At 52.1% G+C, this 21,582-nt stretch overlaps 1 protein-coding gene across 1 annotated transcript in view; it reads right to left on the bottom strand.

The window, feature by feature from the left end:
* PRAG1 (PEAK1 related, kinase-activating pseudokinase 1) overlaps positions 1-20,684 on the bottom strand; it is a 49,535-nt gene extending 28,851 nt beyond the window's left edge. Inside the window, exons 1-3 of the mRNA XM_036763962.1 lie at positions 20,401-20,684; positions 16,442-16,809; positions 13,273-14,885 (exon numbers count right to left, since the gene is read on the bottom strand). Of these exons, the coding sequence (XP_036619857.1) occupies positions 13,273-14,885; positions 16,442-16,741 (1,913 nt within the window). The 5' untranslated portion in view covers positions 16,742-16,809; positions 20,401-20,684. The remainder of the gene's footprint in view (positions 1-13,272; positions 14,886-16,441; positions 16,810-20,400) is intronic.
* Positions 20,685-21,582: the final 898 nt, after the last annotated feature.

The raw sequence follows: 21,582 nt of genomic DNA, 5'->3' as shown, positions 1-21,582 counted from the left end.
TGTGGAGTATCAGTGACAAAGGGGAAGGTGGATTGAGGGAGGCAGTGGTCAGAAGCAAAACAGACTTTTGAGGAGGGACAGGATAAAAAGAGAAAGAGAGAAGAAACAGAAGAAAATGGGATGGAGGGAAATATACAGTAATCATAACCGTGAATGTAAAGGGGATAAACTCACTCATTAAATGGAAGCAGAGAGCAGAATGGATTAGGAACCAGAATCCTACAATATGTTATTTGCAAGAGACACACTTGAAACAGAAAGACACACAGAGTTAAAATAAGGGGCTAGCGCAGAATCTAATTAATATACTTCAGCTGACCTAAAAAGACAGGAGTAGCAACACGATCTTAGATAAAGCAAAAGCAAAAATGGACCTAATTAAAAGAGATAATCAGGGAAACTGTATTTTACCACAAGGTGCCATAGACAATGAAGTAATATGAAAATTTTTTTACAGAAGTATCTCTGGTAAGGGCCTCACTTTTCAAATATATAGGAATCTGAGTCAAATTTATAAAAATAATAGCCATTCCCCAATTGATAAATGTTCAAAGGATATGAACAGGCAGCTTTCAGAAGAAGAAATCAAAGCTATCTATAGTAATTTGAAAAAATACTCTAAGTCACTATTGATTAGAGAAATGCAAATTAAAATAACTCTGAGATACCATCTCAGACCTTTCAGACTGGCTAAAATGACAGAAAAAGAAAATGACAAATGTTGAAGGGGATGTAGGAAAATTGAGACACTGATGCATTGTTGACTAGAGTTGAGAACTGATCCAGCCATTCTGGAGAGCAATTTGTAACTATGCCCAAAAGGCTATAAAAATGTGCCTGCTCTTTGACCCAGCAATACCACTACTAGGTCTGTATCCCAAAGAAATTAAAATAAACAAAGGAAAAGGAAAAAAGACCTATATGTACAAAAATATTCATAGCATTTCTGTGGTGGCAAAGAATTAGAAATTGAGGAGGTTCCATCAACTGGAGAATGGCTGAAGAAGTTGTGATATATGATTCTGATGGAATATTACTGGGCCATAAGAAATGATGAGGGGGATGGTTCTAGAAAAAAAAAACATGGCAAGACCTATACGAACTGATGCAAAGTGAAGTGAGAAGAACCAGGAGATCATTATACACAGTAACAGCAATGTTGTCATGAGTATGAACTGTGAAAGACTTGGCTGTTCTGATCAATACAATGATTTGAGACAACTCCAAAAGACTCATGAAAAATGTCATCCACCTCCAGAGAGAGAACTGATGGACTCTGAGAGAAAATCAAAATGCAATTTTCTTACTTTCTTTTTTTTAATTTTTTGCAACATAGATAATATAGAAATGTTTTACATGATTTCACATGTATAATTAGTTATCATATTGCTTGCCTTCTTAGTGGGTGAGGAAGGGGAAGGAAGGAGAGAGAATTTAGAACTCAAAATTTAAAAAGAAAAGAATGTTTAAAATAATTTTTTTTAAAGTTAAAAACAAAAGTCATTTCAAGAGCTTCCTGTTATCTTTAGGATTAAATACAAAGCCATCAGTCAGTGAGCATGTATTTAGGTCTTACTGTGTGCAGACACAATGTTGGGCTAAGACACAAATGCCCCAGCCTCTGCTGTCAGGGAGCTTATGTTCAAAGGGGGCGTTGACATGAAGGCACATCCAGACAAGACAAGATAAATGAGGGTAGGTATAGAGGTTGAGAGTAGGGTAAGGATAGGCTCCATGTAGAAGGTAGTGTTTGAGTGAAGGAAATAAGGGAGCCCATAAGGTAGATACACAAGGAGTGTATTTTAGGCATGGGGGTAGGGACAGCCAATACAAAAGCACCGAGGCAGGAGATGAGTGTCATGTGGGAAGAATAGCAAATTGTCAGTCTGGCTGGACTGTGGAGCACAGAAGTGGGAGGAGGTGGAGAATGTGTGGCAAGGCAGGGTTATAATGGTTAGAAAGGACTTTAAAGGCCAAACAAAGTAGTGTGTATTTCATCCATAAGGTAATAGGGAGCTATTGATTAGGGGAGTGATGTCAGACTGGTGCTTTGAGAAAATGACTTTGGTAGACAGGTGGAGGATGCAGGGGAGAGGGGACATACTAGAGTCAGGGAGACCCGATTAGGAGGCCACTGCAAGAAAGCTATCTATAGTCATATAAAAAAATGCTCTAAATCACTATTGATTAGAGAAATGAAAACTAAAACAACTCTGAGGTACCACATCACACCTATCAGAGTAGTTAACATGACAAAACAGGAAAATGATAAATATTGGAGAAGATGTGGGAAAATTGGAAAACTAATACAGTGTTGGTGGAGTTGTGAACTGATTCAACCATTCTGGAGGGCAATTTGGAGCTATGTCCAAAGAGCTCTAAAACCAAAAAGAGCTCTAAACCCTAACCCTTTGATCTAGCAATACCACTACCAGGTCTGTATCCCAAAGAGATTATAAAAGAGGGGAATGGATCCACATGTATGAAAAAAAAAATTATAGCAGTTCCTTCTGTGGTGGCAAAGAAGTGGAAATTGAGGGGATACCCATCAATTGAGGTGTGGCTGAACAAGTTGTGGTATATGAATGTAATGGAACAGTATTGTTCCATAAGAAATGACGAGCAAGCAGATTTTAGAAAAACTTGGAAAGACTTCCATGAACTGATGATGAGTGAAGTGAGCAGAACCAGGAGAATATCGTACACAGTTACAGCTATATCGTGTGATGAGCAATTTTGATAGACTTATCTCTTGTCAGCAATGCAAGGATCAATCAACTCCAAAAGACTCAGGATGGAAAATGTGATCCACATCCAGAGAAAGAACTATGGAGTCTCAATGCAGATTGAAGCAGACTATTTTCTCTTTTTTGTTTGTGCTTTTTTCTTTCGTGTGGTTTTTCCATTTTGTTCTGATTCTTCTTCACAACATGACTAAAGCGGAAATATGTTTAATGTGATTGTACATGTATGGCCTATATCAGATTGCATGCCATCTTGGAGAGGTGGGGGGTATGTAGAATTCAAAATCTTATAAAAGCATATGTTGAAAACTAAAAATAAATTAATCTAAGAAAAAAGAAGCCTCTGCAAGAGTTCAGGCCAGAGGGGATCAGTGAGAGCCAGAGCAAGGGGAAAGCCTGGGGAAATACTGAGGAGTGAGGAACTGGAGGGCACCATGAGGGCAAAGAGCAGGGTGAAGAGTGGAGACCTAGGCAGAGGGGGAGAAGGAGCAGGAATGGTCAGAGATCTGATCAAAGATGTGGAACCCTCGTGGATGACAGTGAGACCTAGGGTGGGGCAAGGGGGTTATAAACCCTGTGTGGGGTGAAAATGGAAGTGAAGGATGCAGAAGTCAGATCATCTGAGGAGCTGGGGCAGGGGGGGGCAGTGGTCAGGGGATCTTAGGCAGCACCCACATGAATGGTAAAGGGTCATCTGGGGGAAACTAGGCAGCTCTGCGAAGGCCAGAAACCCAAAGGATCGCGAAGAACATGAAAGGAAAAAGTCTGAAGAAAAGGGGAAAAATGATGGATGAATAACTAATGAACTTAATAAGAACCACATACATCATCAGCGTCTCCATATCTTACTAATAAAACCCAGCAGCAGGAGAAGGAAAGAACAGTTCAATTTAAAGTAACTACAGGCAGTATAAAACACTTGGGCATCTACCTGAGGATATACACACAGGAACTATATGAACACAATTACAGAGCGCTCTTTACACAAATAAAGTCAGAACTACATTACTGGAGAAATATTCATTGTTTATGGGTAGGTTAAGCCAACATGATAAAATGACATTATCAAAACTAATTTACTTATTGACTGACAGAGATGGAGCCAGAAAAAATAATTACAAAATTCATCTATGGGAACCAAAGGTCAAGAATCTCAAGAGAAATAATGAAAAAGTGGGCAGTACCAGCTTTCCAATGATAACACAAAGCAATAATCATCAAAATGTGACTTGGTTCCTGGGGTGGCTCAGCAGAACAGACTGGGCACACAACATAAACAAATGAATCTAGTCGCCTAATGTTTGATAAGCCCAAAGGACTCAGGTCCTGGGGTCAAAACTTACCACCTGATAAAACCTGTAGAGAGAACTGGAAAACAGTCTGGCAGAAATCACATTCAGACCAGCCACTCCCACCACACACCAGATAAACTCCAAATGATACATGACGGATATAAAAAAGGTCACGTCCTAAACAAATTAGAGGAATAAGGAAGAAAATACCTTTCACATCTATGGACAAGGGAAGAGTTCTTGACCAATCAAGGGATGTAAAGGCTTAAAAAAGATGATAAGGACAATTTTGATTACATAAAATCAAAAAGGTTTTGAATAAAAAAATCCACTCCACAAAATTAGAAGGGAAGCAGTTAATGGGGGAGGGGGGAGAGGGGAAGGGCAATCTCATTTTCAAGTAATACAAGGACTTGATTCAAATGTATAAGAACAAGAGTTTTTTCCCAATTGATAAATGCTCTAAGGATATAAACAGGCAGTTCTCAAGGGATGTAACCCAGGCTATCTAAAACCTAAAAAGAAGGGTAAGAATCACTAATAATTGAAGATAAAAACGAAGCAACTCTCAGACTCTACCTCACACTCTTCAGTTTGGCAAAGATGACAAAAAGGAAAAAGATAAATGTCAGTGTTGGAGTAGCCATGACCAGGTCCGGTCATTCTGGAAAGCAATTGAGAATACCACCAAAGCTACTGTGCATGCCTCTGGATCCAGGGAAGCCACTACAAGGTTTACGCCACAAAGAAATCAAAGAAAGAAGAGGTCCTGTATGTACAAAAATATTTATAGAAGCTCATTTTGTGGTGGCAAAAAACTGGAAGCTAAGGGGCATGCATCATTTGAGGACTGACTGAACAAACTGTGGTGTATAAATATAACTGAATACTCTTGTGCTATAAGAAATGGTGAAGGCGAAGGTTTCAGAGCAACCTGGGGAAGATTTGTATGAACTGATGCAGACAGAAGTGAGAAGCAGAAGAACCATTACACCAGTATTGTAAAAACAGCTTTGAAAAACTTAAGAACTCAGATTAACACGACAACCAACCACGATTGGTATTCATCAAGACTGGTAAAGAGCACTGCCTGCCTCATGCCAGGTAGGTTTTATGCAGGAGAATTGCATTTTTGAACATGGTCAGCATGGCCATTGGCTTTGCTTGGCTAGGCTTATATCATAAAATGGGTCTTGCATTTCTTCTGTTCTTTTTTTCCCCCCAGTGAAGGGGATGGGGTGAGGTTGAAGGGGGAAAATAAATGCTTGATAATGAAAAAGAAGATAGAAATGTGTTTTAAAAATAAGCAAAATAAAAGGAAGTATATTAGTTATGAAAGAGAAATTACAGAGGGCACAGTGGAAGGGGTGTACAGAGTTGTAGTGTCACATGAGAGGGGTAGGGATGAGGAAGAATGGAAGGCTGGTGTTAGGTGTGGCATTTTCTGCTAGGCAGCTGTTAATTAAGTATCAGGATTGGAAGAGCAGCAAATGGTGGGAGATTTCTAGTCACAGGGTTTAGCAGTCAGTGGTAGATGATTGGAAAATGGAAACAGAGCTTTGGGCTCCAAGTTCCAAGCAAGGGGCTCCACCAAGGGTCTGTTTGGTGGTAGTGGGGCGCAGGTCTCTGTCCATCTTCCTTGAGGGAGCAGGCTCCCACCTACAGAACATTTTATCTTGTCTCTCTGCCTTGACCTAGGATGATCCTCCCCTCAGAATTCCCAGCTTCCTTCCCTCAAGACTGCACTCAAGGCCACCTCCCATCCAAGCCTTGGGGTTCTTTCTGATTCCCTCTGGTGAGCTGCTCTTCTAACCACCTTCGTCTTACCCCAGAACCCTCTCTGTAATAACTTGGTATTTTGTATTCACCTATTTGTGTACACATGGGGCCCCCAGTGAATGAATGAACCTAGCTTTTCTTGGAGCTTCTTAAGTGCCAAACGCTGGGGAGACAAACCAAACAGACAGTCTCTCTTCCCTCTCCAGGAGCCCTTGATGGTTTATTTTCATGTTTGTATGCCTTATGCCAGCTGTCCTCTGTTGTGAAGAGATGAGCTCTCTTTTCTTCATGGCCAAACTCCTCCGAAAGGCCATCTACACTTGATGGCCTCCTTCTGTTTATGCTCTTGGCTCAGTCCTCAGCAACTTGACTTCTGACCTCATCACTCCACCGAAACTGCCCTCTCCAAAGTCACCAAGGATCTCTTGCTCACCAGATCAAATGGCCTGCTCTCAATCCTCATCTTCTTGGCTTTCTTGGTAGCTCACCTAGCACAGTGGATCGGTGCAGAGTCAGGGAGTCTGAGTTCAAATCTAGCCTCAGATACTTACTGACCACACTCCTTCCATTGGATATACTCATCACCATGGAGATTGCTTCCATTTTGTTCCTCCTCTGCCTGGAGGGTGAGATGAAACCCTCATCCCATAACTTCCCTTTACAAAGGGCTCAAAATCCCAGGCATTTCATCCCTGGGTACCAGGATCCTCTGGCAGGAAGCACTCCTTACCCCTCCCCTTTTCCAGCTTTCCTCTGTACGTGGGCTTCCCCCATTAGCCCGTAAACTCCTTGAGGGCAGGGGCTGTCTTTTCTTTTTTCTTTTCAATATTCCCACTGCTTAGCACAGTGCCTGGAGCATAGTAGGTACCTAATAAATGTTTATCACATGGTGTGACCTTGGGGAAGTCATTTAACATGTTAGTCTCAGTTTCCTCAACTGTAAAATGAGGACAGTAATCTCACCTCCCTCTCCTCCTCCTCTCCTCTCTCTATCTGACCTTACCAGGTCCATGAGTTCAATGATAATCTCCAAGTAAATGATTCCCAGATCTCTAAATCCAGCCCTATGTCTTAACCTGTCTCATGACCTCTGGCCCGATATCACTAGCTGCCTGTTGAACATTAACCAACCAATAAACATTTATTAATGCTTACCATGTGATTAATTGCCTGAATAGACACTCTTCCAACCTCCCTTGAATTACCATGTCCAGCTTCATTGCTTATCGATTGATAAAAGAGCTCTTTGGCCCATCCGGAGGTGTGCCCATCGAGGGCAGCAGCCTGACCACCTCTCTCCCTGAGAGTGACCTCCCCTGGGCTGCCCAGCCAGACCCTTGCCAGTCGATGTTGTAGAGACTGCCCCCCCAATATGTACACTCTAAAATTGATGACCCCATGAAAACACCACAGGCGGCCTGGGGTTACCCGGAGGAAAGGGGGAGACAATTGGATCAGAACATGGTTGTGCTTCTGAGCAGTCAAACTCATAATGTAGAAGATTAAAATAAGAGGAAAGGGGCCCAAAGGGTGATGAGACAAGAGGAGACCCTAGGGAGGTGGGGGGCATGACAGGGAAGGGGAGGGGAGGGAGAGTATTTGGGCACAACCTACTATGCTCCGGGCACTGCACTAAGGCCTTTTTACAAATAGTCTCAGCTTTGGCACGTCTCCTCCATCTGCCCACCATCCATCTTCCAAATGCCCAGGTAAGAGTCAGTGGGAAGGCAGCCTCCCGCCTCCCCATGCCCAAAGACATGGCAGCTATGTGGTGACTTGGGCTTCCCATCAATGGTTGGGGTCACATGTCTGAGTGGCCCCGCTCTGGTCCCAGCACCCACAGGGACCTCAGACTAACTCCTCACAGAGCCACCAGATCAGCTTGGAGCTCTGGGGAAGCAGGCAGTATTTTACTTTGCACAGAAGGCACATTTTCATACTTTCACTCACGGGGACAGGAAGATCACAGCAGAGACATGACCTGAGGCCCCTTTCTTAGCCTGGACCCAAATCCCCGCTCTGCCTCAGGATAGCTGGGTGGGCTTGACTGATCCTCCCTTCCTAAGTCAGTGGCCACCTGTATAAATGAACGGGTGGGACTTGAGGTCCTCTGACAAGCCTCAAAAAGGCACCCTTGCTATGAAGATCAAGCAAGATAGTTTTGGTAAAGCACTTAGCAGAATGCCTGACACATAGTAGGTACTATAGAAATGTTCCCCACTACTGTGTGGACCTCACTTCTCAGGCCTCAGTTTCCCTTCTATAAAATGAGGGGATGACCTAGATGGCTTCTGAGGACTCTTTCATCTCTGACAGTCTATGAGCCCAGGATCTCTCCAATGCAAGAATGTTAAAGTGCACTGGCGTCACTCATGTGGCAGACAGTGGGGTATGGCACCAAGGAAGCAGATCAGATAATTTCCTAATCATTGTCCTTTTGAGTCAAAGCTGACACCATGAATGATGACCGAGCAGTGCAAAGCCACCACGAGCCCACCATCCTCTGCCCTCCCACCAGGAGCTGTCCATTCTGCCCTCCCACCAGCTCCAACTGCCACCTCCACCACCCTCATTCTCTTCTCCTTGTGGTCAGTTTACTCCCTCCTTCCAACCTGACACTTTCTTCTTCATCACTAAGGTTCATCCATACCTTGGTCCTCCTTGCTCTTCACCCCACACCACATCCCCATAGCTGGTCAGTTGCCAGACTTTGTTGATGATCTCCCCAACTGTCTTTTTTCACCTCTGTCCTGTTTTCAGCTCACATACGGCCACCATGAAGGTCTACAGCTTCACCCTCTCTTGTCTAAAGGATTGCAATAACCCCTTAACAGTCCTGTCTGCTTCCAGTCCCTCGGCACTCCAAACCATCCTCCACATGGCTGCCAAGATAACCTTCCCTAGCCCATAGGCCTGACCACCTCACGCCTCTGCCCAACAGCTTCCCTATTGCCTGGAGGATCAGGTCCGACATTCCAGTTTGATGTTGACATCCTCCTAAACTGGCTCCAGACTTCCTTCAAAACTGGCTGACAGCCCTGAATTCAGCCAGACACGGGACACAGAGGGCTTTCTTTCTCATGGTGATGTCTTCCAAAAGGCCACTCAGACAAACAGCCCCCTTCTCTACTATGGTTGGTCTGGAGGTGACACCCGCAGTACCTGTCTGTACTAGAAGAGACCCAGATCTGGGGATGGCACATACAGGAGCACCTGGGGGGGGCCTCTGATGATCCCATCAGCTGAGGCATGAAGAGGACCAGCCAGAGGAGCCCAAACTGGGGCTAGGAAAGTTATCTGGAGGCAGCAAACATTTACTAAGGTCCTAACCATGTGTCAGGCACCTTGCAAAGTGCAAAAGAGGAGGCCTACAGTTTATTCGTTTGACTACAGCAGGCAGAATTGGGAAAAGCTGGAGAAACAGATTGACAGCTCAGCTCCCGATCAGAAAAGCCAATCAAGAGGCTGGCCAGTTTCTCCAGATACAGCAGAGAAGACCCAAGCCAAGAAGCCTTAGGGGTGTTCCTGGAACCAGGGAGCTGCCTACTCAGAAGGCAGCCATCACCCCTGCTCTCCAGGATGGGGCTCTCCATCCCTGGAGGTCTCCAAGCTAGGGCCATACAGTCACTTGTCAAGAATGTCCTAGAGGGAATCCCTCTGTTCCAGTACCAATCAGACTACATGGCTCTGACCATCTGGAAAAGGGAACAGGGGATGCTAAAGGGAAAATCAGGAAAGCGGCATGTCTCGCTGCCCTTTGTGTGTCCTACTCCCACTTCTCTCTATGACCATCCCATTTCCCACTCCCCCATTCTGCCTCCCAGCCAATGCCTCCATTTCTACTGTGGCTCCCACCTCTGTCTCTCTCATCCCATTTCCAAATTCAGCCATCACCACTGAAGTGTGAGTGCTTGGTCATATGTACAAATCAGTCCATTATGATGCTACAGTTTTCTCTGGCTAAGAGAAGGATCCTTGAACTGGAAAAGGAGAAACAGCAAAGGTCAAGAGTGAGTTGAGCAGGAAGGAAGGATAGAGCTAATAGGAGAACACCTGGCTGAGTGCAAAGAATCTGAGTCACCTGGCCCAGGTGAACATCCTTGCGCTCTGAAAGATGTGTCCCACAAAATGGTCCAGGCATTGCCCATGATGTTTGGAACACCACAGGGGATGGGAGAAAGGGAAAGGCTGTTTGAATTGTCAGAAAAAGACAGAGCAACTGTCTACAATAGGCCAGTGAGCTGGACTTCAATTCCTGGTAAAACTCTGGAGCTAATTCTGAAAGCGATGGTTAGAGGATGGCTGGAAAGGGAGGCAGTGATGACACACCTGGGCCTCACCCAGACCAGCTCGTGCCAGGCTGACTTCATTTCCTTTTCTGGCAGGGAAACCGAATGACTGGATCATGGGGAGTGATCATCCCCCTGAAGAGCACACAGAGACAAGAGCAGAGGACTATGTCCCAGTCCTTGGACAAGGAGCTTTTCTGGAGATTTCCACAGGTGTCACTGTGCCAAGCAAGGCTGTAGGGCACAGGGTGACTTGGAAAGGGAGAAAGTCAGCCCTGCAGCTCAGAGGGTCTGGGACCTCTCAAGGGTCCCCAGTTCTTTGCCCAATTCCTTCTGCACGAGTCCTGAGTCCTAGGAGAGTGCTGTGCTCAGGGCCCTAACCTGTTTGCTCTCGAGTCTCTAGCCTGGCTGGCATTCAGGTCCAGAGAGGCCCAATCAATGTGTTATAAGACTAGGAGCCTGGGCCTGCAGCCCCTCCATGATACTATGACCTCTCACAGCAACAGTGAGGGAAAGGAGTCTGGCCAGGTTTCCACAGCTAGCAATGTGTCTGAGGCAGGATTGGAATGCAGATCTTCCTATTTCCAAGCCCAGCACTCTGACCTGTACTACCCTGCCTCAAGCCGATGCCACTGCAGACAGAAACTCTTCAAAGAAAGCTGGCAGTGCCCTGATGGCCTCGTCTCCATGGCCAGAGATGGGCCTTGGGTAGGTGTGTATAGCACTAGGCCTCTCAGTCTGAGAGCTCAGCTTGAGAAAGCCTGGTCATATACACCTGAGCCCAACAAAACCTGCTCTCTGATTCAGTTCCTAATTGGGCATTGCCCTAGCTGGGTTTCTTTGGCAACTTGGATTCTGTCCCCAAGGCTGGGATTCTCAGACTGGTCAGCTTTAACTGCAGCTGCTGCCAGGGTTCAAGTACTCTCATGGGACTGGACCAGGCTGGACCCTATAAAGGGAGGAGGGGAGGAGAGCAAGCAAGTTCATTTGTCCAATATGACCCCTTTCTAGCCTCACCTGAGGCTACACGGGTCCCTCCTGCCCAACTTGGCCCCAGGCAGGCACTGAGCCTTCCATTCAGTGACTGACAGGGTGGTGGGGCCTGAAGCCAGAAAGGCCTGGCTTCCAATCCCTCTCAGATGCATGCTGCCTTTTGGATCCTGGGCTAAGTCATGGCTTCTCTGAGATGCCATTTCCTATCTGTACAATGGAGATAATAAAAGCCCCTTCCTTATAAAACTGGGAAGAGGACCTGACTGCAATGGACACACCACAAAGACTTGTGGAAATGTCTTGCTGGCTCCTGTTCCCTTCCCAAGCCTGAGCAGAGCAGTGGGACTTCTCCTTGGAGAAAGCCCAACGGTTCAGCCACCCAGAAGACTGCCATCAAGAAACAGCATGATTTCTCATGTGGGGGAAAAACCCCAAACTGATCTGGTGAAGAGAAACGTTCCCCAGAATTTAAATTCCATGGGCAAGCTTAAAAGGGTCTGTATCTCCACTATTCCTTCAGAAGCCCTACATTACTGCAGAGCAAAGTGCAGGGCAGGGGAGACCCCCTCCTCCATCATGCCCTAGGGAGCATTGTACATGACCTGTACATGTGCATGACCCGCCCGCCCTCCTACAGTCCAGGCCTGGCTGTGGGAGCTGAGATCTCAGGCTGTAAGGCCCTCAGAGGCCCAGGGAGGGCCAGGGACTCACCCAAGGTCACTCAGGCGGTTAAGTGCTGGGGACAGGATTCCCATCCAGGGCTCTCCTGGCCCTAACACCAGCCCCTCGTCCGGTGGGCCACACTCTCTTTCCCCTTTACTTCCAAGGCTACTCCCCATTAGTATAAATGGCCCCCAAAAGCATGCTGTCCAAGGGGACGGGAACACGCTAACCCTGGACTCTTACTTGCTGGCAACACTGTTGCTGTTGAGCACAGTCTATACCACATGGCCTCCAGCCTAGCCCCAGTCACCTAGGGTCCCCTTTGGCCTGTTTCTCTAAGGCACAAAAAACATTAGGTGACTTAGGAAGCATTGAGCCTGGGCCCACAAGGAATGGTCACAATCACATGGCAACCATAGGGGCAGCAGGCACCTTAGTGAGAGAGGAGGCCCTGAGGACCAGACCACGGCCACCAACTCCCTTAGGTCCTGACAGAGCCCTCAGCGGGGCAGCACCCCCAGACTGCCCACCCCGCCCAAGCCTGGCCCTGCTGCCATTATCTAGAGAGCAACCCCTGGAAAGGGACCAGCTACCCCTAAGACTGACCGCCAACCAGCTGCCACCCGCACGGTGGGCAAGCCAAGCTGGCAAAGGCAGCAGGCACCACTCATTCGCGGGTACCAAACACAGAAGCAGACTGAAAAGGCAGCCTGCCAGACAGCCCCAAAACTTTCAAAGCTGAGGGTGACGTGTCCCCTGCCACCCTGAGACCACACATGGAAAGCCCACAGCAAGGCAACTGGAGTAGGGACCTCAGAAGCCACTGAGGCCAGTGCCCCTGAGGTCCAGGGAGGAGAAGGGACTGGTCCAGAGTCACACGATCTGGACCTGGAGCCTCTAAATCCAGGAGTGAGGCTCCTTCCCTTGAAGTATCCTGGCTCCAGGAGCTTGGCCAGAGGACTCTGTTCTCTAAGCACATGGAGGGAGTGGGACCCTCACGCAGGGTCCAGAATGGACCACGAGGGGTTTTGTGGAAGAGATGTGGCATGCCGAAGGACACCCCCACACACACTGACATGTGCAACACACACCCCAACACCTCCAAGTGTGTGCGTACACACACATCCAACACCCGCATGCACATACAAACACACGCACGCACACACGCACACACACTCCTACCTGTCCTACTTGAGGAAGGCAAGCTGGGATAAAGATTACTGAGTGCCCAAGTGCAGGGATACCCTCAGGGAAAGTTTGGGGCCACAGCAAGTCATGAAACCATCAACTAAAATCCAGAGAGGCTGAGAGCGCATTTAGGGGGCAATGTAGCCCAGAGGCAAGGGCAAAGGTTTTTGAGGAAGAAGGCTTTACTTGTGTGACTGGTGGACAACAAATCCCTCCCCCTCCAGGCCTCTGTCAAAGGAGAGGCTGGCCCTCGATGCTCTCAGAGATCTAGCCCAGCTACCAAGCTAAGGTGCCGGCCTCTCCGTGCCCTGATATGCCACCTACCTTGACTTTGGAGGAGGGGGTGGAGGTGAGAAGTCCTCTGCTTTGCTCCGGTCCTTGGGGAATTCAAAGGCAAAGGAGGCTGACTTGCTCATGCCAGGCCCAGCTCCTCCCTCGGCTCGGCTGGATTGCTCAGAGATGCTCTCTGCCCGGGAGCGCTGGCTGCAGCTGGATGACTCCACCTCCCTGGCCATTCCTGGGCTGGCTGGCCCTGAATCCAGCTCCGCATCTTCCTCTTCTATCCTACCCTGGTAGCTCCTGGCCCCCACCTGGAAGCGGGGCCTTCTCTGGTCCCAGGAGGAAGACTGAGCTGGTATGAGGCACCGGCTGAGCTCTCTAGCACTGGAGGAGAAAGAGGAGGAAGAGGACAAAGTGTCTGTGGGACCTGGGACAGCTGGCTGGCTCCAGCACCCATCCTTGAGCTGGGCTAGCGGAGAGCCCTCCGGGGACCCATGAGACCCGCCGGGGCTCCCCTTGCAGACCTTGGCGGGGATGGCCAGGCATCTTCTTCCCAGGTCCTCACCCCTTGGGGCAGGCAGGCAGTTGTGGAATGGCTGCTCCTGTGGACTAGTCTCTAATGGTCGCATGGGGGTGTCCTCCAGACCTGGCCCAATGTGCCCACAAGCCCACTGCACACCCACTCCTGAGTCAGGACTGCTCAGGTAGACGGTGTGCTGGTCATCCTCCATGTGAGCAGCCACGATGGTCACCTTGGCCGCTACCTGGGGTGCCACGTCAGGCTTGGGCCTCCCCCAGCCCCAGCTTCCCCCTGCTGGGTCCTGGCCTGGGCTATGCCCAGTCCACTCACTTGTGCCTAGCAGGGTGGAAGAGGCTGGGCATGGTTTTTTCCTCTTGGTGATCTCAGCATAGATAGGCTCTGGCGGGTTGCATTCTGGGGAGTGGGCCAGAGACCCTGGGGATTTGTCAGGGCTCCCCCCATTTGGGCCTGCGCCATGGGGTCTCCTCAGTTCAGGCTGCCTTGAGAGGGAGCAGTAGTCACTGTCTGCATGCCTGGCAAGGGGGCTGGACAGGCCATCAGACAGACTGGCTGCCTCCAAGGCCTGGGGTAGTTTCCTGTGGGCCAAGGTGAAGGGGCAGCTGTTCTCTGGAGGCTCCTGACAGCAGTATTCCCTGCTCAGGCTGGCACCCCAGCCCTCCTCACTGGCCAATGCAGTCTCATCTGCACCCCTGGGCACAGGTTTGGCTTTCCTGTGTCCACCTCTGGGGCATGGCGCACTGGCAGGACACCAATCAGTGATAGAGCAGTACTCTCCCCCGTCGAGGTCCCCGCCAGGTGAGGGCTGCAGATCCTTGCCCCTGGAAGCAGCAGGCAGGCCTTCAAGGTGGGGTGAGTTGCTGCTCCCCGCCCTCTCTAAGAAAGTGGCCAGTTTCTGGTGGAAGCTCTGGTGGCCGGTGGGTGGTGATTCCTGATAGGGAGGGGTGGCACAGTCCTCGAGGCCCCCTTTGTCCTTGCTCCCCTGCCTCGCCAGGCTGGGCAGACCTAGCCGGGAGCCGGCAGCGAGGCTGTGAGGGCTGAGGCTGCTGCTGGAGAAGGTTCTCGTGGTGTCTTGGTGCTCCGGGAAGGGAAGCTTGCTGGGCGTGGGCCTCCAGAGCACCTGGGCAAGTCCAAGGGTCAGAGATACCATTAGGAAGGGAGAGAATTGTTTATGGGAGAGGAAGGAGAGCCCAGGTGGGCCCCCAGCCCACCCCTGCCCACCCCTTGTCTCTGGGGATCCCTGGCCAGACTCCTTTCCCCCACTGTTGCTGTGAGAAGGGATAGTATCATGTAGGGGGCAACAGTCTCCTCACCGCCCTGAACCCAAGTTACCTCCTCTGCCAAATGAGGGGGATACCCAGTGCCCGCCTCCACTCCAGGCTGGCCACCAGGACTTGGAGCCTGCAGGGACCTCTCCGGCCAAACCAGTCATTAGACAGAAGAGGAAGCAGGCTGCCTAAGGAGACGAAGTGACCCACCCAAGGTGGCTCAGTCAGAGGCAGGACTTGAACCCAGTGCTTGTGACTCCAGAAGCAGTGCCCTGACCATTCTACCACAGTGCCTCCTCCCTTTTTAGTGCAGAGAGCAAAATGGATGGGGCAAAGAGGAAGAAGGGAATAGGCTAAGCCTAAGCATTTATGCAGCACCTATTGTATACAACGCGCTGCACTGAGCACGTTACAAATATCTCATCTGTTCCTCACCAACAACCCTGGGAGGGAAGGGCTATGGTTATATTCATTTTACAGATGGAGAAACCGAGGCAGGCAAAGGCTGAGTCATCTGCACAGGGTCCCACAGCTGCCGAGTGTCTGGGGCTGGATCTGAACTCGGGTCTTCCTGCCTCCAGGCCCAGCGCTCAGTGCATTGTGGTGCCCCAGTGGCCTCTAAGGAGGCCTGGCCAGCCCCTGCTCACCTTGCCCTTGGGCCTGCTTTACTCCATTGAGGGGCTGGGGAGACAACAAGTCAGGTTTACTATCTGATAGCTGGGCACTTGGCCTTAGCTGGGCCAAGGGGGCTCTGCTTCCCTGGGCCTCAGTTTTCACATCTGTAATGGGGATCTGGATGACCTCGAGGGTCCGTTTCTAACCCCATGTCCTGGGCCAGCCCAGGACCCATGCCTCTGGTTGCAGGGTAGGGTGGGTGGGGCAGAGACCCCTCCCCACAACTCCAGCCACTTTATGCCTGGTCCCATGAAGGCCGGGCCTGGGAAGGCTGGTATGGTGTCATCTCTAGGAGTCAGACAGACTCACAGAGGTGAGAGAGGCCAGAGAGGGCAAGCCCGAGGAGGGGGCTGCAGAGTCCATGATCTGGACCAACGGGAGCTCCTCAGGAGAGATCAAGGAGCCCAGAGCTGGAAGGGACCTCAGGGGTGCTGAGGCCAAGCCCACCCATTGCACAGATGTGGGAACAAGGCCCATGGAGGGAAGGGAAGAGAAGGCCACAGCCAGAGTGTCTGGGGCATGATTCCAAACCAGCTTTCCCTGACTCCTGTGGAGGGAGAGCTCAGCTCTGGGAGAGAACTCTTAGACATAGGCCATCTGCCCTTCACCCTCTCTGGGTCTTAGTCTCCTTGGATGTAGGATGCAGGGCTTGGACCAGCAGGGCCTGATGACAGGATGTCAGGCCTTAGCTGTGGGGGCCAGCAGACCCTGGTGCCATGACACTAGGCCTCACCTGTGGGGCCTCAGGGCACGCCTCCATCCCAGCCCAGGCGTCCGTGTTCTCTGTACTCATCATGGTGGGCTTCACTGCGATGGTGGGCTTGGTGCAGAGAGAAGGGCCACAGCTCTCCTCCTCTGGGGGGCCCCTCCAGGGGGCCCCAGGCTGGACTGTCGAGGATGACCACTGCAGCTGGTGGTCGCTCTGCAAGCAGAAGCAATTCTTGCAGGATCCTGGCTTCCAGATGTGCTCCACAAACTCATTGCAGGCAGACATCTTCGGAAGCCCAGAGGTCAGAGGGGCAGCCTGGTGCATCTTGGGCAGGAGGTGCCCGAATTCATCCTGGGCCACACACACTTCTATGTCCTTCCTTGATGTGCTCCCTGCAAAGAAAGGCCAAACATGGACCTGGTCAGAGACCGTTAACCCCCAGCACGGATGCAGCGTGGCTTTCCTCAGATACTGACTGAATGCTGAGGGAAGCTTGCAGCTGTGTCCTTAATCCAAGGGCCTGGGCTCCAACTCTGCTCCCTCCCTGGGCCTCTGAGGTCTGTGCCACTTCTAGGATACTGGTGTGGCCATGGGCCGCTCCCTTCCTCTCTCTGGGTCTGTTTCCCCCCCTCTAGAATGAGACAGTTGAAGGTTCCTCGGCACTCTCAGCCCAACCCTGCCAGCCCACAGACACTGAACCCAGCTGGGCCAGATACCTGGCACTCCAGTCCACCCAGGTGCCAAAAGGCCAGTGAGCCTCTGGACAGCAGCTGCCATGACACCCACTTCGCAGGTGGCCAAACCGCCTCCAGGAAGCATCTTCGGGCTAGCCCAGGCCCCCCAGGGAGGGAGGAGGGACCAGCCAGCTCCCAGCCCTGCCCACCCTGCCAGTCATTGCATGTTATTTGTAGCACAAGGGTCCCCTGGGGGCCCAGAGCCCCCTCCTCTGGCCAGCTGGGCTGAGTCTGAAGTGGATGGGATTAGGGACTGTTGATTAAAGTCAGTGGGCTGTGTGGGCAAGGCATGAAGAGTGTGTGTGTGTGTGTGTGTGTGTGTATATGCATGTGATGGTGGGGTGGTTACAAAGGGTCCCTGAGCTGGAGGAATGCACAGTCCAGTGGGGGACACAGAGCCTGCCAACACCTGTGCCCCCATGAGATCTGCACAGGATGAACTCCATCTGACAGGTAGGGAGAACTGGAAAAGGCTTCTTCTGCCAGGAACTCTAAGGAGATGAGGAGGCTGGCATCCCTGGCATCAGGCCCAGCCAGGGCAAAGGTGTTGGGTCAGGAGATGGAGTGTGCTGGCAGTGTCACTGGATCCTACAGCTAAGGGGAGGACCAGAGGGGAAGAAGATTGGAGGGGGGTGGGGAATGGGTCACGAAGGGCTTTGAATGCCGAGCAGAGGATTTCGTCCTTGATCCTAGAGGTGACAGAGAGCCCCTGGGAGGAGGGAGGAGTGACAAGGTCAGTCTTTGGTACATTTGCCTTCATCACCCAGTCCTCAGCAAGCCCCTGGGCCAGCGAGCCCAGGTGGTGCTGCAGTGGATATAGCATTGGACCTGGATTCAGGCAGTCCTGAGTTCAAATGCTGCCAATACTAGCTATATGACCTAGGGCAAGTCACTTGACCTGTTCGCCTATTTCCTCCTCTGAAAATTGGTATAATTGAGATCCTGTGGGTCAGGTGCTTAGCACACAGTAGACACTACATAAATGCACGCTATCATGAATCTTCACAGCCACAGAGGCACAGCAAGCAGCTCAGCAGAGAAAGAGGCCTTTCTCCCAGGGGGGGGGGGCACACAGCAGAGGAGGGCCAGGACGAGCAGCCTTCCTAACCGAGCCTGGCTCCCTCTCCAAGGAAGGGTCTCTGCCCAAGTGCCAGCTTTCCTGAGACTCGATCCTGCCTCCCTACAATCCTTTCTTCAGACTCTCCTGGCACCCAGGCTCCTCCAGGGTAACCACACCTCAGACATCTGCTACTTGGTGACTCAGTTTCCTCACACATAACATGGGAAGCCTGCTCCACAGATGCTAATCCTAGTGGCCTTCCCCAGAACAGCCTGGGTTCCGGGCTCACCCTCACCCTGCTCCAGTTAACCTGTGAAGGCCGGCACCTTGCCAGCCCACATTCCATACCTCTGAGGAGAGAGGAGCCCTCAGGATGACTCAAGGGCCCCTCGTCAGTGGGAGGAGGCCAGGGAGGCCGCAGAGTAAGATTAGTTCTTCAGGTCTGTAGTTCTGATAAGAGGTTATCAGGGTCTGGGTCAACTTCCGCAGGACGGCTCTCGGTATGGACCGCACATTTCTAGCCCTAGTGAAGTCAGTGGGAATCACTCAGGCTGTCCCGTGTGAGAGTGGCGCAGGTACGGTCACAAAGGAACCTTGGGCAGGGACAGGCAGCACCCAACCAAGTACCCCAGGCCCCAAACCCCAATCCACCACAAACTGAAGTGCCAGGGTCCCCTAGCCAGGTCAGGCCAAGCCAGGCATGTCTGACCAGGAAAGATCTGGGGGAAGTAAGTGTGTGTGTGTGTGTGTGTGTGTGTGTGTGTGTGTGTCTGCCTTTCCACACCCCCCAGCTGGCCTGGGTGAGTTATGGAGGAAGTGACAGCTTGGGGGAGGGACAAGTCAAGTCATGATGGTCCCACGGGGCTGCAGAGGCTTTTTTCTACCCTGGGTAATCTAATCTCCAGGCAGGAATGCCGTGGAACACCCCCTGCAATCTAACCCAGCAGGATCCCCGCCCCCCATTCACACACCAAAAATAAACGAAAAATCCTCAAGGTCTCTTGTGGCAAATCTCTGGGGCTCAGGAAAAAAACCCAACCCCCAGAGGGTTTCTTGGCAGCTAAAAGCATGTGGCTGGGCCAGTGAGGTCTGGGGACAAGGCCCCCAATAGCCCTGGACTTTGGTGGCCTGCTGGCTGCCAGACCAGGGACCAGTCACTGAACCTTCCACCTTGGTGAAATCGGGTAGACCCGAAGTACAGAGCAGGACTAGCTCAGGAGCTGTGGCCAGGAAGGCACCAGAGGTGAAAGAGCTACTTAGGGACTGGTCCCACACTCCATCCCAGGATCCTGTCACCAGGCAAAGGAAGCCAGGGGACTGGGACATTCTTGCTGAGGCCACCCTTCCCCCCGGCTGGAGGGAGCCAAAGGTTCCATACAGGGTGTGGGCTTCCCACTCCCATGAGACCTGATCTCAAGCTATTTCCCCTGGGTCCCTCCCTACTCTTACGAAAATAGAGCAGCCAGGGCTCAGAGGTAGTTTCCCACTTCCACCCCTTTGCTCCCATGGTCTGCCATGCTCTCCAGAACCCCCAGCCCTCCAATCTTTCCCCATCCAGTAAAGCCCTCCTCCAGAGGTCTGCTTCTTCCATGAAGCCTTCCTACCCTAATTCCCCTGAGATCCAGCCTGGACCTCATGATTCCGTACTCTGAGGGGGCCCTCCTGGGTTATTTTCATTACTTGTGTGTCTCATTCTATGGGTTTCTGAATCTTCCTCCCGGAGGCGGAGCTCGGGCTTCTGGCAGTTCTCCAGGGCTAGGGGCTCAGTGCACCCCAGGCTGGTCTCAGTGTTGGCAGAACAGACAGGGGACCACTGAGGCCCAGGGAGGGGCGTGGTGGAAAGGCTATACAGCGCCTGGTTTGGATGGGGCGGGGGGAGGGAACTTGGTTCAAATTCTACCGCAGATATTTCCCAGCTGTGAGATTCGGCCCCTCCCCTTAATTCTCCTCCACTCTCGGAGGGGGCGGGCCTCGGGTCCCGCCCCCGCCCCAGGCCTCTGAGGGTGGGTGTCAGCGCCAGGACCGGAGCCCCGATCTTTGCAGCTGCTGCGGCCACCGCGCCTGTGCCCCCTTGGTGCGCTCCTCCCGCCCCAGCTCCCTCGTTCCCCACTGTGAGGAGCTCCGCAGCTGCCTCAGTTTCCCCGCCTGTGCTGGGAGTTCCCCTCGCCCCCGTAAGCCCGGAGACTCACCTGCTGCCGTCCCCGGACCCCGGGGATCAGCCGAGTCGAGCCAGGACCCCAGCCCCACAGAGCCCCCGGCCGGGACACCGGGGGCATTGTTCCCGGGGCGCGCAGGCGCGCGTGTGCCCGCGTGAATGTGAGTGCGTGTGTATGCCCGCGTGTGAGTGTGAGCGCCCCGGAGGGGGTGGGGGGGGGGGGAAGGCAGCCTCTCCGCGACCGCTGCAGCCGCCACCGCCGCGTGCACTCGCGCCGGGCCGGAGCCCCAGCCTCGCCGGCCAGCCTGTGTCCCGCCCCACCCCCTAGGACCCTCCCCGTCCCCGCCTCTGGACCGCCCCCCACTGTCCCCGCCCTCGGACCGCCCCGCTCGCCCCAGCCCCTCCCCCTCGGCCCCGCCAGACAGCCCCGGACAGCGTCCCCCTCTCCCCCCGTCGTTCTCGCTCCCTCGGACCCCTCCCGGACCTCCCCAGCCTCCTAGACAGTCCCCCGCGCCAGCAGCCGGGCAGGGATCTAGAAGCACGCCTGACAGCCCAAACATTGTCCCAGGACACCCCCACCTCACTCCAGGCTGACCCCCCCTGGCCCCCGGGGCCGAGGTCGTGGCTCCCCGGTAACTTGGTGCCAGAGTCAACAAGATTCCTCGCTGGCCTCCGCAGAAAGTCAGGGTGGCCTGGGGAGGTCCAATTTGGGGGTGAGGGGCGGGGGGCGTGGCTTCTTGGAGGCTCTGAGGCCTCCCTCGACTCCGCCGTCCTGGAAGCCTGGGACCCCTCACTCATTCTCTGGCTCCATCATCCCCAGAGACCTAAGGAAGAGCTCCCAGGACCCAAAGGGGCTAAAGCAGACCTTCCCCACCCCCCGCAGGGCTCCGCGATTAACAGGCTGCCCCCCAATTTGCGGGAGGCTCATCATTCCGGTGAGGGCATGGGGCTCCATGGCCTTCAAGAAGGTCCCCTCCACCTCTGGCCCTGGGATCCTCGGATCCCTCACGGAACATGTCTACTGGGGGAGGTGGGGGGTGGAGTGGGGAGTAAATGCTCTGAGCGCTCAACAAAAGGGCGGTAGTTATAGCGCGATGGGACAAAGGAGACACCTAAACTAGGCCAGCATCACAGCCTCACAGAGCTAGGGCCTGAAGGGTCCTCAACAGCCCCGGAGACTGAGCCTCTCCCTTTACAGATGGGGAAACCATCTTCG

Source organism: Trichosurus vulpecula, chromosome 6, assembly GCF_011100635.1.
Source record: "Trichosurus vulpecula isolate mTriVul1 chromosome 6, mTriVul1.pri, whole genome shotgun sequence".
Lineage (NCBI taxonomy): Eukaryota > Metazoa > Chordata > Mammalia > Diprotodontia > Phalangeridae > Trichosurus > Trichosurus vulpecula.
The sequence above is the reverse complement of the archived record's forward strand: the minus strand, read 5'-3'. Positions and strand labels throughout refer to the sequence as shown.